This window comes from Perca fluviatilis, chromosome 8, assembly GCF_010015445.1.
Source record: "Perca fluviatilis chromosome 8, GENO_Pfluv_1.0, whole genome shotgun sequence".
NCBI classification, from domain to species: domain Eukaryota; kingdom Metazoa; phylum Chordata; class Actinopteri; order Perciformes; family Percidae; genus Perca; species Perca fluviatilis.
The window spans coordinates 24,753,006-24,772,566 of record NC_053119.1 but is presented as its reverse complement, the minus strand read 5'-3'; the positions used below and the strand labels follow the sequence as shown (position 1 = coordinate 24,772,566).

General features: G+C 38.0%; 1 protein-coding gene across 3 annotated transcripts in view; it reads left to right on the top strand.

Annotated features, from left to right (window-relative positions):
• Nucleotides 1–7,151, top strand: part of LOC120564736 (leucine-rich repeat-containing protein 4C-like) — a 129,388-nt gene extending 122,237 nt beyond the window's left edge. For all 3 annotated transcript variants that reach the window (XM_039809943.1, XM_039809945.1, XM_039809944.1), the window contains one exon: nt 4,549–7,151. In XM_039809943.1, coding sequence (XP_039665877.1) covers nt 4,600–6,546 — 1,947 coding nt within the window. In that variant the 5' untranslated portion in view covers nt 4,549–4,599 and the 3' untranslated portion in view covers nt 6,547–7,151. The remainder of the gene's footprint in view (nt 1–4,548) is intronic.
• The last annotated feature ends 12,410 nt before the right edge of the window (nt 7,152–19,561 follow it).

The window sequence follows — 19,561 nt, the reverse complement described above, 5'->3', positions numbered from 1 at the left end:
ATTCTGCCTTTTCTGGCAGATTTATAATGCAAAAATACGATACAGCCCCTAGAAATACTTTACTCATGAAAAGGGCCAGGAGTAAGACCCAGTGGAAACTGCTGTGCAGCACAGCTACATAATTCTGTGCATTCAGCTAAAAAATAAAAGATCCTTATGTTGAAACATAGAATTTATACAAGCATAACATACATTTAGAATATAAATAATGTAGAGACACACATAGCTAGCTGAATAGATGTCCACTACTCTGACAAGGACCTGCTGGATACCCCCCGCACCAGGTTGCGAACTTTTGGCGACAGGGCTTTCTCTGCCAATGCTCCCACACTCTGGAACAGTCTACCACTCCACGTCCGCTCTGCCCCATCCCTGCCCATGTTCAAAAAGCACCTCAAAACATTTCTTTTCACTAAGTCCTTTGACCCCTAACCCCCCTCCCCCCCTATTTGTTAAGCGACCTTGGGTACCTTGAAAGGCGCCATATAAATCCAAGTTATTATTATTATTACTACTACTTGTGAAATGATGGTATACTATGGGTCAGTGGTTTAGGTGATTAACTTGTTCTTCCTAATAACACCATCTGATTTTATACAAATAAGCATTGTGAAAAAGCTTCATCTGTATTACCCCCAGTTATCTGTAGATGGGTAGGCTACATTAAAAAAAAGTGTCAAAATCATTGTTTCTGTGAAAAACACTGTCTATTTTGTAAGCAGAATCTAAATATATCTGTTTGGTTAGCTGGTGTTAAGACTGGGAAGTGTAGTCATTGTACAGTGTACCCGTACTCTGGATGAGAAGGAGAGCTCAGCAATATCAACGAGACAGCCATTATATTTATGCAGTATGAATACTGATTAGTTGTGTCATGCAAAGAGACACATCTCTTTGTTTTTATGGCTGCCAAATTGAATCCCCATTGGTTACCTTTAAGTGGTCTGATGGCAGATCCTCAGGGAGGGTTTGTGGGAAAAGGAGTGAAGAGCTGTTTGCTGTAATTACACCCTGATGTAAGGAGTAATGTGCCATGTGAGATTCTATACAGGAAGTGCTTTTTGTACACTATTTGATTCATACCAGGCTGAACTGTTACTGTTGTTATAAAAATGCACTGTGTTATCACAAAGATTTGTGTTTATATATTATAAGCTAGTGCAGCTATTGTTTGGCATCTTTTAAACTGCACTAACTATTCTTACAATGCAGTTCTTATACACTGCTGCTTGTATATTATATCATATGTATAATATATTTTATATATCATTTATATGTTATAGCTTTTGGCTAGTCAGTCATTGTATTTTCTTATAAAAGTAATAATAAACAATAGTCAAACTCTTACCAATACCAAGTCAGAGTAAGTTTTGGAAACTGTCAGTGGTCATTAAATTGACTAAATTGATCATATGAATTGACATTGTAGCATCCTTTGATGCCACATGTGGAAGATTTAATTTGTAAGTTTAGCTTTTTTGTCATCTATGCTGCTAAATGGCTGTATGTACGCCACATACAGAGATGTTTTGGCTTCAGTGTGAAGTTTTTCCATTTCATAAACCAGAAATTAATTCAGAAATGTTGCAGATCTTGCTCTTCAATTGTCTGCAGTCCTGCTAATCTGGGTCATGCTTTAGAACTCTCTCACAGACAAAGAGACAGCTGGCAGTTCATAATCTGTTAGGACAAAAGTTTGAAAATGCATTCTTTTCTTAATCTCATTTTCCTTATCTCTTTTCATCTAATTCCTTCACTGCACTACAAAAATCCAATTTTGCTGCTTTCATTGTCAGTGTGAGGACACATTGTTTGCTTTGGAAATCAACTTCATCTTTTCTGCTGCCATATTTTGGATTGCTGATTCATTGTTGCTTTTTTTCAAGATTTGATCCCTTGAAAAGGAGAATAAGTAAGTATTTTAAATAGAGGGATTCCTAATCCGAGGGATAGTTATTCACAAATCCAAACTTTTCAGAATATTTTCTAGTCGGTCAACTTGGTTATATTATTACAGTAATGGAATTTCACCTTGAAAAAAAAACATTGAATAATATGTGTGTGTGTGTGTTCCGTTCACGTTTATTACAACTCACTTGACTCTCATCTTTAGTAAGCAGAAGATGCAAGAACCTCATATTTTACCCTGGATTGTACCGTAGCCAGTTGTTTAGTGCAAGGTTTTAATTCCTAACAAAAAACAAAAAGCCGTAAATAATTATTTATAATTATCTATAAAGGAATGTGATTTTCAGCATAATGTGTGATCCCTGTCACATTTGCCTGGACCCCTGCGTGGGAATGCATTCTTTCTCCACCCTCAGGCTTTAGCTGCTTGGAATTTAAATTTTGTAATTGAAGAATTAATGGCGTCAGTAATCAAGCAATTAATCAGTAGTTACAGTAATAGCCTGCTTGTTCTTACTGTAAGTGAAGAGCTTTTTGTTGCGGATTAGGCTGTGTGTTGAACAAACTGTAAAGAAGCAGAAAATACTGCAATCCCACAACTGTGTTCATGTAGTACATTTTTGCTCTGTTCAGAAATCAGCTGTTATGCTAATGTTGTTACATTGTTATACGTATGTGTGTGTGTGTGTGTGTGTGTGTGTGTGTGTGTGTGTGTGTGTGTGTGTGTGTGTGTGTGTGTGTGTGTGTGTGTGCGTGTGTGAGCGGGCGCAGGCACAGGCGCGGGCATTCATGCGTGTGTGTGTGTTTGTGTGTCTGTGTGAGCCCAATTCACATTTGAGCTAAATATGTGTATATGCATGTCTTTATTTGCAGTATTTTAAAGATCAACGCTGAAAAGCCCTTATCCTTTTTAAAACGTCATACACCATTTTTGAATTTTATGATTTTGTTAGTTTGTGTTGTAAACTCACAGTGTCAGTGATAATTGCGTCAGTGACAAAAAATAGCAATGTTTATTTTTGATAACCTTATGACAGCTGTTTCACTTTATCCATCAAACACATTCCAAAAGAACCCTTGTCACTTAGAGTGCACATGATTACTCTATATTAAAACCTTTGTGTGACAGTCAGACAGCTTTGCTGTAGCTATTTGTAGCTCAACGCGATGAACAACAGTGTTTATCACTGTCATGTCAGTGCAGGTTGTAACTCTAGCACTTTCTGTGTGAAGTTCACATCTTTTTCTTCATGTTCACATTGATTTTCTGAACGTGCTCCATTTTTCTCCCACATTCAAAAAACATTCACGTCAGGTAGATTAGAGGCTCTATAAATGTTTCTCTTTATCTAAGTTACCTCTGTGACTCACTTCCGACCTGCCCAGAGTCTTTCCCTGTCTTTCACTTACAGAGGGAAAAGAAACCAGCTTTTTGTACAAAGATGGAAAATAATGTTTGAATGAATTCTGACAGCTATATGACAAGCAATTGCGCTACTAAAATAGTAACAGCAACAGCATTCTCTTGTAATTACTGTATATGTATTAGTGAACACTTCAGCTATGATATAGTCTTTAATAATGCATTTGTTAAAATATAGTTCACTTCCTTTAACATCAGTAGGTACTGATAAGTTTATTTATAAAGTCACACAGGGGTGTCATAGCTGAACACTGAAGTTAATGTAATTAGCATAATAGCAGTGTAACAAGCTATCGCTTAATTGATTTATAGGAAGGCTGGATTTTGATATTTGAATACTTGAACCACTCAACAATACTATGCAAGCATGAAAACATGAACAACTTTGAGGAATACTGGTATTGCTGAGTAGAAAACAGGAAGTTAACATATGCTGAATCAATTAAATAAACATGTAATTTAGTCACACTCCATTGCTGCCATAGCATCATCTCTCTTACACACAGCAAATCTTAATCAAAGAATACGCTGTTTGTATTTCCACAGTTTCCTTTGACTTAATACATAAAAAGTTACGCAAACAAATTCCCAGTACCATTTTGGCTTGGTTGTTTGACATTCCAGTCATATACGTGCCTTTGAGGAACTGTGAGTTGTAATCAGACATTTTCAGATATCTCAACTCGATTGAAGGACTGGTGGGTGGTGAGCTTCCTTATTATTTATGTCTCGAGTCTCAAATATAAATCACACAACACAGCAGTCATAGCTGCTTTTCTTTCCTCCCTTCCTCTTCCCACAGAGATATACAGAAGCACAGAAGTTGGCGGCTTCATTGTGATTTTATTTTACGTGATTGAGATTCAGAGTGCATGGAGGACAGTGTGCCCAGAAACAGAGATGGATGTAAGGCGCTCTCAAGGTTGCAAGTTTGTGTGTGTGTGTGTGTGTGTGTGTGTGTGTGTGTGTGTGTGTGTGTGTGTGTGTGTGTGTGTGTGTGTGTGTGTGTGCATGTTTGTGTTTTAGTGGCTTAACAGAGACACAAACCTAAAGAATGTATTTAGGTGAAAACCTTCTAATTTGACTTTTTTGGATTTCTACTTTATTTTCTTTCTTTTTTTTTCAGTGCTTATTATTAGAAGTGATTAAAGGGAATCTCAAACATGATCAATTATCTAATGTATCTCTTCTCTTTTCTGTCTCTCATTTCATTCCAGTGAGCCCAAATCCTCATTCCAAAGAGTGGAAGACCAGTCAATAAATTATGAATGTTAAACAAGATGACCTCCTCTCAGCAGCAGCAGATGATGCGAGGTCCTAGGTGGAACCGGGCCTTGTCCGACCCTTTGTTTGTGGTGCTTCTGGCCCTGCAACTGCTGGTGGTGGCAGGGCTGGTACGTGCTCAGACATGCCCCTCTGTCTGCTCCTGTAGTAACCAGTTCAGCAAAGTCATCTGCACCCGACGAGGTTTGCGGGAAGTCCCTGATGGCATCTCTACCAACACACGCTACCTGAATCTGCAAGAAAATCTCATTCAGGTCATAAAGGTGGACAGCTTCAAGCACCTAAGACATCTGGAGATCCTGCAGCTGAGCAAAAACCACATACGCAAAATTGAGCTGGGGGCCTTCAATGGACTGGCCAGCCTCAATACCTTGGAGCTTTTTGATAACCGCCTCACCACTATCCCAAACGGGGCATTTGAGTACCTGTCCAAACTAAAGGAGCTTTGGCTGAGGAATAACCCCATCGAGAGCATTCCCTCCTATGCTTTTAACAGAGTGCCCTCGTTAAGGCGTTTGGACCTTGGGGAGCTCAAACGGCTCTCCTACATATCTGAGGGGGCCTTTGAAGGGCTGAGCAACCTGCGCTACTTAAATCTGGGAATGTGCAATCTGAAGGAAATTCCCAACCTTATTCCCCTGGTGAAGCTGGATGAACTGGAGATGTCGGGGAACCAGCTAGCTGTCATCCGACCTGGCTCTTTTAAAGGGCTCATCCATTTGCAGAAGCTATGGATGATGCATGCACAGATCCAGACCATAGAAAGGAACTCTTTTGATGACCTGCAGTCACTAGTGGAGCTCAATCTAGCCCATAACAACCTTACCCTCTTGCCCCATGATCTCTTCACTCCTTTACATCACCTGGAGAGGGTGCACTTGCACCACAACCCGTGGAATTGTAACTGTGACATACTCTGGCTAAGCTGGTGGCTTAAGGAGATGGTGCCAGCAAACACCAGCTGCTGTGCCCGCTGCAGCTCACCAACCCAGCATAAGGGACGATACATTGGCGAGTTGGACCAGAACTACTTTCACTGTTATGCTCCTGTTATTGTGGAGCCTCCTGCGGATCTAAATGTGACAGAGGGAAGCGCTGCAGAGTTGAAATGCAGAGCCAGCTCATTGACCTCTGTAAGCTGGATTACACCCAATGGTTCCATCATGACACACGGTGCTTACAAGATCAGAATCTCCGTGCTGAATGACGGCACTCTGAACTTCACCAATGTTACCATGCAGGACACAGGCACATACACATGTATGGTCAGTAATTCTGCAGGTAACACAACAGCATCTGCCACACTCAATGTGTCCTCTACAGAGAACAGCAGCTTCAGTTACTTCACCACAGTGACAGTGGAGACCATAGAAACGCCACATAATGAAGGCTTCACCACCGCTGTGCAACAGAAGGTAGGCCCCACACCCTCTGCTGGTACATGGGAGTCTGTTTCACCCACCTCTACAACTACCACCACAGTCCGGACCCCGCTCTCCACCCGCGCCACAGAGAAGACTTACACAATCCCTGTCACAGAGCTGGGTGGGGAGGGCTCGCTGAACGGCTTGGATGAGGTAATGAAGACGACCAAGATCATCATTGGCTGCTTTGTTGCGATCACACTAATGGCAGCGGTCATGCTAATCATCTTCTACAAGATGCGCAAACAGCACCACCAGCAGAACCACCACGCACCCACACGCACCATTGAGATCATCAATGTGGACGAGGACTGTGTAACAGGAGGCCCAGGCATGGAGGGCCACCTGACCCTGCCTCCTCTTGAGCACGAGCACCTCAACCACTATAACACCTATAAGACTGCATACAACCATGCCTCCACGATCAACTCCATACACAGCTCAGCGCACGAACCTTTGTTAATCCGCGCCAGCTCAAAAGACAATGTACAAGAGACCCAAATCTAATACTTTTTTTCAAAATGAGACATTATAAAACTGATGGAATTACATAAAGACATTACTGACAGGACATAACTGACAATTGGTTGAGAGAACTATGGCTCAAACATAGAAGAACAGACTTGTGTGTTTGGCAAATCAGTGGCTGGTGATGTTTATTCAATGACTTTGGGAATTAGGGTATGTCTACTGTTTCAAAAAGTGTCTTTACAAAACAGAAGTTATTTATTTAAGAAAAAAACTATTGTGGTTAAATCAAGAAAAAACTGTATTCTGCAATTATTTTTTCAGCACTTAATTCATGTTTTTTTCACCTTCCTCTCATTTCATGGGATTGGTTTACTAATATGCATTCAAACTCTGTTTGAAGACATCTGTTGAAGAAAAACTCCTGACATTTTTTTTTTTTTCTTATTTGGTAAACTGCATTCTTTGGATCTGATGAGATAGTAACCTCATTTCCCCCATGTATCAAAGGAATTTTCTCCAGCTGTAGATTAAGTGATGAAATATTTTGTGACCATCTATAACTGAGATAAATTGAACACTTGTTACAATGAGTAACTGTCTGACAACATTTTATCTGTCCCATACATGTTAGGCACTCTCTGCTCTGTCATCAATGAGCGAGGGGAAATATTTCCTCGCTTCTACTGTTGTAAAAGTTGAAGCTCACTATTAAAAGTGCATTAGTTTAGTTAAATTAAATTCTATTGATGCAAAATCTTATCATTAATATCCACTTGTTTCGACTCAAGTTCCCAGTTTCTCTGAGACGTCTTCTGATTATCATAGAGAACATTCTATTCATTGCATTGAGAACAATTTACATTATGAGGGTTGTGATACAGGAGCAGCATTAATAGCTACTTTAGATTCTACATAATTGTGAAGAATGTAGAATATCTTAAATTCTGGCAAAATCCATTGCTTTCAAATGTTTCCAATGTATCATGGCCTCACCTTTACCTTACAGTGCTTTGTAATGTGGCATTTGAAGATGATTGCTTTGAAGCCACCTTTTTCATGCTGGGACCCCTTACCTCATCTGCAGTATTGAGTGCTGTCAGGAGCAGACTGATGAGCTGAAGAAAGAGCTTAAACCCTTTATACAGCTGTATGAGAAAATTGCCTGTCATCTTTTTGCCACATTTCCACATGGGCAATGCCTGGCAGCCCCAGATTCACATCCTGCCCCTGCCAACCACAGGACTTGGCCCTGAGCCGCGGGGCTTATGCTGCTAGAGGCTTTAGGGGTGAATGTGTGGGATCGGGCATCAACCAGATGTTTGGGTTGCACCTGACTCTCTCCCTATCTCTTTGTGTCAACACAATTTCCATTTTAATTGATGTGCCCATGGGCTTTGGATGAACACAGCTCTGCAGGCACCCATACCCTGGAAACCATTTCAAAGTCCCCACCGTGAAAAATGGTGGCAGGCACCAGAAATGCCGAAGTTGGGCAGACATTTGTCAGCTCACACCCTTAGGGAGATGCCCCATGTTTATCTTTTAGGAAATAAAGGCATTTTTTGTCCCCCAACAGTAATATATATAAAACGGTTAGGCCACTGACATACTTAGTTTGCATTATATCAATGTGTTACAGTTAGGAAATACATAGAGTAGAATGATTCATAAAAACTCATGTTAGAGATAGTGGCATGCACCTTCTGTGGAGTCACCATGCCCTCCATTAACCTTAAAGCTGGAAGTGGTCCTCCACCTAAAATTCACAGTATGTTGTGAGTTTCAAACAAGTATCTATTATAGGCTTGAAAGTTGTAAGCTTGGATTATTGGTGGTTACAGTGGATTTCAATGGTAGCAATGGTCGTTTTCACAGTAGAAATAAAGTATCAACACTTCCACTGAAACTTCTCAAATTAGCCATGCTGCATAATCAACACCTCTGCTGTCCATCTGCTTGCTCAGTTTGTTTCAAACTCACATTTCACCATTTGGTTTAAACACAACACTGTCAAGCTTACGAGCTGTATTGTTCGTAGATCCATGCATGTTATGGCACCGACCTCTAGCCCTTCTATTGTTCAAAACCACCCGGAACTACACTCACCTAAAGGATTATTAGGAACACCCTACTAATACCGTGTTTTACCCCCTTTCGCCTTCAGAACTGCCTTAATTCTTTGTGGCATTGTTTCAACAAGGTGCTGGAAGCATTCTTTAGATATGTTGGCCCATATTGATAGGATAGCATCTTGTAGTTGATGGAGATTTGTGGGATGCACATCCAGGGCACGAAGCTCCCGTTTCACCACATCCCAAAGATGTTCTATTGGGTTGAGATCTGGTGACTGTGGGGGCCATTTTAGTACAGTGAACTCATTGCCATGTTCAAAAAACCAATTTGAAATGATTCGAGCTTTGTGACATGGTGCATTATCCTGCTGGATGTAGCCATCAGAGGATGGGTAAATGGAGGTCACAAAAGGATGGACATGGTCAGAAACAATGCTTAGGTAGGCTGTGGCATTTAAATGATGCCCAAATGGTACTAAGGGGCCTTAAAGTGTGCCAAGAAAACATCCCCCACACCATTACACCACCACCACCAGCCTGCTCAGTGGTAACAAGGCATGACGGATCCATGTTCTCATTCTGTTTACGCCAAATTCTGACTCTACCATTTGAATATCTGAACAGAAATCGAGAGTCTCATCGGACGAGGCAAAATTTTTTACAGTCTTCAACTGTCCAATTTTGCTGAGCTTGTGCAAATTGTAGCCTCATTTTCCTATTTTAGTGGAGATGAGTGGTACCCGGTGGGGTCTTCTGCTGGTGTAGCCCATCCGCCTACAAGGTTGTTCAGGTTGTGGTTTCACAAATGTTTTACTGCATACCTTGGTTTTAACGAGTGGTTATTTGAGTCAAAGTTGATCTTCTATCAGCTGGAATCAGTCGGCCCATTCTCCTCTGACCTCTAGCATCAACAAGGCATTTTCGCCCAGAGGACTGTCGCATACTGGATGTTTTTCCTGTTTCAGACCATTCTTTGTAAACCCTAGAAATGGTTGTGCGTGAAAATCCCAGTAACTGAGCAGATTGTGAAATACTCAGACCAGCCCGTCCGGCACCAACAACCATGCCACGCTCAAAGTTGCTTAGATCACCTTTCTTTCCCATTCTGACATTCAGTTTGGAGTTCAGGAGATTGTCTAGACCTGGACCACACCCCTAAATGCATTGAAGCAGCTGCCATGTGATTGGTTGATTAGATAATTGCATTAACGAGAAATCTTACAGGTGTTCCTAATAATTCTTTTAGGTGAGTGTATACTGTCTAGCCTTACTCTCAACTTCCTTAAACAAAGCAGAGTACAGCTGACTATAAGTTTGACAAGAGTTCACTATCCCACATTGGAGAATAACGACAAACATACTAAATGGCATAATTAAAAACCTTTTACAGCTACCTTTTAAGCATACATGAGTTTAGTGGATTCCTAAATAATATGAGCCCCCCAGATAATTTGAGTCCAGAAGGAATGAGATAATTGATTACCCCGTATCATGTATTGTCACCCCAACACTAATTATCCCATAATTGCACTTCTGTGGAGTTTGGCACATTTGTAAACGATAGAATGACATGGGTGTCTGTCATTTAGTTTGTGAGTTCTTAGTGGTGGGATGCAGATCATAATTCCACTCAGTTTATGTAAGAGAGTTTAACCATCCTCCCTTTTTGCCTTTAGTTAGAGGTAAATCGTCTGAAAATTTAAATGGTAAATTTTAATTGAGCTGTCTCATGTATGTATGATATCTAAATATTTTTGGTCAATATTCTTTTTTTCCACATTATTTTCTTTTTTCTGAGGGGGAATGCTGTTGTAGTGGTAGATTTATATAAAATACATTTTGAGAATAAAACAAAACAAAAACTTTTTTTTTTTATTTTGATTTTACATGTTCCAACATCCTGTTCTAAAAGTGAAAAAGAGAAACATGCTGTAAAAGAATAAGAGATTGATTTTAATGTAAGCATTCTTTCATGACCTTTAAAAGATATGGAGGTCGATTATAGAAATAAGAGTTTGTAGTTCATACACAAGATATGGTTAAAATAAACTGTTGTTGTTTTTCTGTATTGTCTGATTCTTGCTTTCATCCTGTGCCACAAGAGGATTGATAGGGATATAACAGTATTAAAAGTCTCATACTTATATTGTCTTTCCCCCTCCATAATTAAACTATTAATGATCTGTAATGCCATTATAAACCTGTAATTTGTTATTTCAATTGACTACACTTTCAAATTTGATTATAATGATTTATTTATAACTATTTCCATTCATCATCAAAATTAGGAAAAAATAAAGAACTTTGAGGGCTTGATTGATTCCACATCTTTTCTACCTATTTTTAATACATGGCTGTACTGTTTTAAACAATATTTATGAAAATGTAGATTCATGGTGACGATGCAATCATAATGCCTAGCTGCACAATCTAAAGTGTTGTTACATGGCATTAGTGTAAAACCAGAATCAGTTCAGCAAGTAGAGTGAAATTGCAGCCTTCGTCTTCGTTACAATTGCGGAAGGGATGTACTGACATGCATAACCCTGAAATACCTTATACAAGAAAACGTATAATGCCCACAGTACATTTACTGTAGTATGCTGTCATATTCTTACTCATATTCCTATGCTTAAAAGAAAAGTTAAAATTATGTGATTTTACATAAATCAGTGCTCTGATTACCTTACATCTGATATATGTATAAAAAATGTCTTGAAGAAAATGTGTCTTAATGATAAAAGAGCTATTGAAAACAATTTGGTTTTCTGTACTATATTACAATTGCATTACACATACACAATACTGATAGTTTTCGTCCTTTTTAAAGTTGTATTCTTAATGTATTCTAAACATGTTACTTTTTACCATTGTTATTGTCGGAATTACAGATGAGGGGATCAGTCCTTTTTCAGTTTACACTTTAACCAATCTATATATCTTACTCAAACACTCAACGTGCACTTAATGACACTATTAGTGATGACATTTTTAAAAATCCAATCATTGTACCATTGTCATAGCTTATGGAGAGCTAATAAAACTGTATTAGTAAACCACCATGTGATGCGATCTTCCTGAGCAGATTCCACTGCAAGACAAACAACAATTTTTAATTAATCTCTCCATCATTAGCATTCGTGAGCTATTGTTCCACTCACTAATTAGCCAAATCACATAAGATTGTGATTGTGATCACCACGTGACCAAGTCATATCCCAACGTAGCCGGGCCAACAGTAAATATTTGAATCCAAGAGTGATGCTAATCCTTTGGGCCAGTCCATAGCAAGTATAAGAGTGTAAGCAATGGTTAAACCATTGGATTGATTAATGGATTGCAAAATGTCCAACAGTCAGATAAATAATAAATGATATATTATACAAGTATAATTTTCTTACACCAGTGTAACAAAGACAGCTCACTAATTATGTGAATGCTGATTCTATGACTATGACTTTTATATGACTTTTTTTCGACATACTATACAATTACTTCTTATGACGTTTTGGACTTTTTCTTTTTTAAGATTAAAATTTGGGGGCTTTTCTGCCTTTAATTTTGACAGGACAGCTAGGTGAAAAGGGGAGAGAGAGGGGAAGACATGCAGGAAATCGTCACAGGTCGGATGTGAAGCACGTGCCTAGGCATAAACCTCTCAGTATAGGTGTGCCTGCTCTAACCACTGAACCAACCCGGCCACTTTTATCACTTTTTCGACATAGTATACTAGCCTTTTTGTCACTTTTTTCGACATACTATTCTATGACTTTGATCAACATTCTGTACAATGACTTTGTACTACGTACACCTTGATTTTTTTTCAGAAATACCATACTACTGCAACACTTTTTTTAACATGGTATACTATGACTTTTTGTGCTTTTTTCAACATACTAAGCTATAACTCTTTACAACCCAAATTCTTTGGTGGCACAGTGGCTCAGTGGTTAGTACAGCTCCAACAGGCAACGAGCGACATGCTATACTTATGACTTTTTGATATACAATACAATTACTTTTTTCAAATATACATGACTATGACTTTTAAAACACTTTTATTCACATGCTCTTCTATGCCTTTTTGGCACTTTTTAAACATGCTCTACTATGAGGTTTTTCAACATAATATACCAAAAGTTTTTTTTTCACTTTTTTCGACATGCTATACTATGACATTTTTGATAAACATTACTATGACTTTTTTATTACTTTTTTCGACATACTATACTATGACTTTTTTATCACTTTTTCCGACACAAATTTGTTTGTGCCAGAGTGGATCATGCTAACACGTACCGCACCAGCAGGCAACCAACAGCCTAATCACTGCAGACTCTGACCCAGGTTTGATTCCCAATCCGGGCTGACCCTTCTCATGAGGGTTTTTATCGACATACAATACTTTTTGATATGGTATACTATGACTTTTTATGATTCTTCTTGACATACTATACTATTCTTTTTATCACTTTTTTCCACATACAATACTATAAATGTTTTCAACATGCTATACCATGAGTTTTTGATAGAATTTGACTATATTATCCTTTTTTCAACATACTATGACTTTTGAATGGCTTTTTGACACAATATGTTATAACTGTTTTCAACATAGTTTTTTGGTGGTACAGTGGCTCAGTGGTTAGCACAGCTCCAACAGGCAACCACTCCCTGCAGACTCTGATGTAGGTTTGAGTCACAGTCTGGGCTGGTCCTTTTCAAGACGTTTTTTTCAACATGCTATAATATGCTTTTTTATGACTTTTTTTGACATACTATACTATGACTTTTTTGATATACAGTGCCTTGCGAAAGTATTGGCCCGCCGCTTTGAACTTTTCGGACCTTTTGCCACATTTCAGGCCTCAAACATAAAGATATAAAACTGTAATTTTTGTGAAGAATCAACAACAAGTGGGACACAATAATGAAGTGGAATGAAATTTATTGGATATTTCAAACCTTTTAAACAAATAAAAACTGAAATATTGGGCGTGCAAAATTATTCAGCCCCCTTAAGTTAATACTTTGTAGCGCCACCTTTTGCTGCGATTACAGCTGTAAAGTCGCTTGGGGTATGTCTCTATCAGTTTAGCACATCGAGAGACTGACATTTTTGCCCATTCCTCCTTCCAAAACAGCTCGAAGCTCAGTGAGGTTGGATGGAGAGCGTTTGTGAACAGCAGTTTTCAGTTCTTTCCACAGATTCTCGATTGGATTCAGGTCTGGACTTTGACTTGGCCATTCTAACACCTGGATATGTTTATTTGTGAACCATTCCATTGTAGATTTTGCTTTATGTTTTTGGATCATTGTCTTGTTGGAAGACAAATCTCCGTCCCAGTCTCAGGTCTTTTGCAGACTCCATCAGGTTTTCTTCCAGAATGGTCCCGTATTTGGCTCCATCCATCTTCCCATCAATTTTAACCATCTTCCCTGTCCCTGCTGAAGAAAAGCAGGCCCAAACCATGATGCTGCCACCACCATGTTTGACAGTGGGGATGGTGTGTTCAGGGTGATGAGCTGTGTTGCTTTTACGCCAAACATAACGTTTTTGCATTGTTGCCAAAAGTTCGATTTTGGTTTCATCTGACCAGAGCACCTTCTTCCACATGTTTGGTGTGTCTCCCAGGTGGCTTGGCAAACTTTAACGACACTTTTATGGATATCGTTAAGAAATGGCTTTCTTCTTGCCACTCTTCCATAAAGGCCAGATTTGTGCAGTATACGACTGATTGTTGTCCTATGGACAGAGTCTTCCACCTCAGCTGTAGGTCTCTGCAGTTCATCCAGAGTGATCATGGGCCTCTTGGCTGCATCTCTGATCAGTCTTCTCCTTGTATGAGCTGAAAGTTTAGAGGGACGGCCGGGTCTTCGTAGATTTGCAGTGGTCTGATACTCCTTCCATTTCAATATTATCGCTTGCACAGGGCTCCTTGGGATATTTAAAGCTTGGGAAATCTTTTTGTATCCAAATCCGGCTTTAAACTTCTCCACAACAGTATCTTGGACCTGCCTGGTGTGTTCCTTGTTCTTCATGATGCTCTCCTGCGCTTCCGGACCTCTGAGACTATCACAGAGCAGGTGCATTTATACGGAGACTTGATTACACACAGCTGGATTCTATTTATCATCATTAGTCATTTAGGTCAACATTGGATCATTCAGAGATCCTCACTGAACTTCTGGAGAGAGTTTGCTGCACTGAAAGTAAAGGGGCTGAATAATTTTGCACGCCCACTTTTTCAGTTTTTTATTTGTTAAAAAGTTTGAAATAGCCAATGAATTTCGTTCCACTTCATAATTGGGACCCACTTGTTGTTGATTCTTCACAAAACATTACAGTTTTATATCTTTATGTTTGAGGCCTGAAATGTGGCAAAAGGTCAAAACGTTCAAGGGGGCGAATACTTTCGCAAGGCACTGTACAATACTATGTATTTTTAGGGTTGTCAAAATGAACGCAGATTAATCCATTCCTTATTGACCTTTGACCCAGAGCCGTTCTTGCTACGGTGGAACCAAGCAGGGCTCTTAACCACTACAAAGCAGAGCCCAGCATCAGCATGGAGGAATGCCCGCTGAAGTGGAACAACTCATGCAGGAGCTCATCAACAGCTGTCTGTCCTGGCTCGCAGATATTTGGCTGCCCCTGCCAGTTCTGTCCCTTGTGAGAGACTTTTTTCACCTTGCAGGTAACATAGTCCAAAAAAGAGTGCAACCTTGTGCTCTGAGAATGTAGAGAAGCTAATTTCTCTCAGTGTCTGACTACAACTTAAAAATGAGAAAGTGTTGCTTTTTGTGTGAAATGTGGTAAAAGGGGCAGATTTTTTATTGAAGTTTGATGTTCAATTACACAAAAAGCCCTGGAATTGATATTGCACTATGTTAAACTTTTGGTCTCTGTTGCCTGAGTTTATGTATGGCAAATACAAGAGAAATAGTGTTGACATTGAGGAGAGTGTTAAAGGGATATGCCACCGTTTGTTGAAAAGCATTATTTTAGTTAGCTAGCGTAGTGAATGGAATCAACAAAAGACAACAAAACAACCTAATTACTTGCACTGAGACAAAAATGCATTGCCCCACCTATCTACAGCCAGGGTAGACCCCCGTGATAAGCCCTATTTCAACAAACGGTGGTGTATTCCTTTAATGTATTGTGTACCCTAGATTATAACTGTGGCCTGAGATGCCTTGTATGTACAGTGAAAAAAATCTTATTCCTGAAGCACTTTTGAATTTATTTCCTCAGCATATTAGCTCATATTGTTGATTGTTATGGCCATTATTTGAACAGTGAAAATAACAATTAAAGAGTTTTTGAACTTTAATACCACTAAGGCTGATTATTCATTGATTCATTTGAATTGAAATATTTAAAATACTTTCACAGCAAAAATTATGTATGCAATTAATTTAGATCAATTAATCACAGAGTATGTAATTAATTAGATTACATTTTTTAATTGATTGAGAGCCCTGCTTTTTCTATACACAATACTATGACTTTTTATTACTTTTTTCGACATACTATGACTTTTTTGATAGACAATACTATGACTTTTTTATCACTTTTTTCAACGTACTATACTATTAGTTTTTTCAACCTACAATAGCATGAGTGATCTAGGTTTGATTCACGGTCCGGGTTGGCCCTTTTCATGACATTTTTTTGACATGCTATACTATGACTTTTTGATATACAATACTGTTTTTTTATATACTATACACTATACTATTGTGACAAGTTGTATATAACAATGTATTCATACTTACAATTTATTTTGAGTTAAACATAATTCATTTAAAAAAACTAATTTCAGTTTGATAATATCACAGTAGTATCTATTTTCAAAATATGTAATTTCATTTATGGTAGTTGTAAATGTATATGAAGACTAAGCAACTAGTGAGTAACACAAAAAGAAGAGGAATGCAAATAGGTAATTCAGATCCTTATCTGTGTGATGTTCGTCGATCTGTTGGTAATGCCTAGGGGCTCCATTAGGGGGATCGCGCTCCTCTTCCTCATTCAATACAGACGAGTGAAGGAAAGAGCTGCGTGTGTGTTTTCCTCATCCTTCTCCCGTTACTATTCCCCTTTTTAAAGGTAATTACCGTTTGCAAAGCACTGTATACTTATGAACACATGTTGATAGTATTTTCTTTATGTTACTGTGGTTTTAAATGCATGGAAAAGACGTTTTGTTGGACTTATTTGTTGTTGAATTTCTTGCTAACTCAGACGTGTAAGCTAGTAGCCAGATACCTCGTTGGCCACACCGTAAGAGTCTGAATGTTGACATTGGTGTTTAAGCGTGTTGCAGTCATTTATATATGTATATATTTGTGTGTACTTCATGTCATAATGACGAAAATTGATAAGTCAACAGGTTAAAAATACATTTAAGTATTCGAAAGTTCCATGATAATTTAGCTTGTTAAAAATATAATTTACATGTCGTGTTTATTTGGTTAAAACAATAATTTAGATAACTTAGAATGTTGAAAATACACTCATGATACCTGTGGTCCTAAAACTGAGTGTGGCATATATACATTTGTCTGTTTGTATGCATTGTTTAAAATAAGATTCAATACAGACGAGGAAAGAGCTGCGTATGTGTTTTCCTCATCCTTCTCACGTTACTATTCCACATTTTAAGGGCACAACACTATGACTTTTTTATGACTTTTTTCGACATACTATACTATGACTTTTTTGATCACTTTTTTGACGTACTATACAATGTCTTTTTCAGCACTTTTTTGACATACTATACCATGATTTTTTGTCACTTTTTTCAACATGCTATACTATGACTTTTTTTAACATACTATACTATGCCTTTTTCTTCACTTATTTTCAACATACTATACTATGATTTTTTTCAACATACTATACTATGAATTTTTTTCAACATACTATACCATGAGTTTTTAATCACTTTTTTCAACATACCATATTATGACTTTTTTAATATACAATACTATGTATTACTTTTGTCAACACTTTTGTGGACATACTAAGCTATATAGTGATAGTGATATTCACTGCAGACTCTGATGTAGGTTGGATTCACGGGCCGGTTTGGTCCTTTTCATGCCTTTTTGATATACAATTCTATTACTTTTTTATTACTTTTTTCAACAAACTATACTATGACTTTTTGATATACAATATTATGACTTTTTCAGCACTTTTATTGACATACTATACCTGGATTTTCTTTCGACATACCATACTATGACTTTTACAGTATATACATTTTTTCAACATGCTCTACTATGACTTTTTTTGACATACTGTACCATGACATTTTATCACTTTTTTCAACATACAATACAATTACTTTTTGACATAGTGTTCCATGCTTTTTGTCATTTTTTTCATCATACTATACTATAACTTTTTTTCAACATACTATGATATGCCTTTTTTCAACATACTATACCATGAGTTTTTAATCACTTTTTTCGACATACCATATTTTGACTTTTTAATGGCTTTTTTCGACATACTAAGCTATAACTCTACAAAACACATTATTTGGTGGCACAGTGGCTTGATGGTTAGCACAACTCCAACAGGCTGACATCATGACAGCAGTTTGGAATTGAACCAGCGGACGCGCGGGCAGAGAACTGACTCCGATTCTCCACTTGGCGGCGTCTGTTCTGAGGCTCCAGCTGTGTCTCAAAAACAGAGCGCCTTGCTACCCGACTTCGCAGATCATATTGACTCTACAAGCCCTTTAGAACAATCACGTGTTTATTAAGCTAGAATCTACCTTCCACTCCAAGCACTCCAGCAATTTTCCACATTTCTTACAACTTCACCTTCTTCTTACACATTTTAACCAGCGATCCAGTTTAGCTTTAGCATTAGCTTTTCAAAGAAAACTTAAATTACTCCACATCTTTTTACATTAGTGGTGTTAGTCAACTTGTCAATAAAATTCATACTTATTTAAACCATTCCCACTTTTCTAACTATTCTCACTACTTTAACTTTCTCTTACAGATTTAAGCTATTAATCAAGTTTAGCTTTGCAATTTAGCTATTTAGCATTCACAAGCACTTTCTGCTGGAAATGCATTTTGTAGTTGCTAAATGATATGTGATTATTCCAGACCTGAAGCGGCTTCAACTGAGGTTTTATGCTGAATATCATCTGAACTGACATAACAGGTTCAAATCCTGGCAACAACGATGGTTTTCATGTTCTGTCTGCTGAATTGTCAGAGCTTGATCATTAGAAACAGCTCAGCTGTCCATCCTGACATAAATAACCAGGTACTTTTATACTAATTCACACCTTATTTCATGTCACTCTGACAACTCCCATGGCAGCCATCCAACTAGTGCTGAAATGGTCAACAGCCATTTTTATAGTTGATTAAATATTTGCTGGTTCTAGCTTCTCAACTGTGAAGATTCACTGTTTTTGTTTAATATCATTATAAATTTAATATTTGGGGTTTTGTATTGAGTTAAAACATAACAAGCAATTTGGAGACATACCCTTCAGTTCTTGAAACTGTTGATCAACATTTTCCACATTTTTTCTAAATTTTTCATTCAGAATGATTCATTGAATCATCATGAAATGATCAACAGATTAATAAATAATGGAAATAACTGTTAGCTCTACATGTGAAAACAGCAATCCAGTTGCCTTTGACTTGGTAATTCTACATACAGTTTTCTACAACCCACATGGATGAGAAAATCAATACACCATCTACTCTGTTCAGTTATTCAAAAGGTTCTATAGACAGTGATTCTGTTACTAATTAGTTACTAGCAAGTTAAATCACATTTTGTCAATTCTGTTTTTATACATGTTTTGTGTTCTCTTCTTTATTTGGTGGTTATGGGCTAATAACATATTTGCAAGGTCTGTGTTAAGGACAGTCATACACTAAAACCAAACAGTAATACTGACCTTGTGACACAACCACAGGTAAAT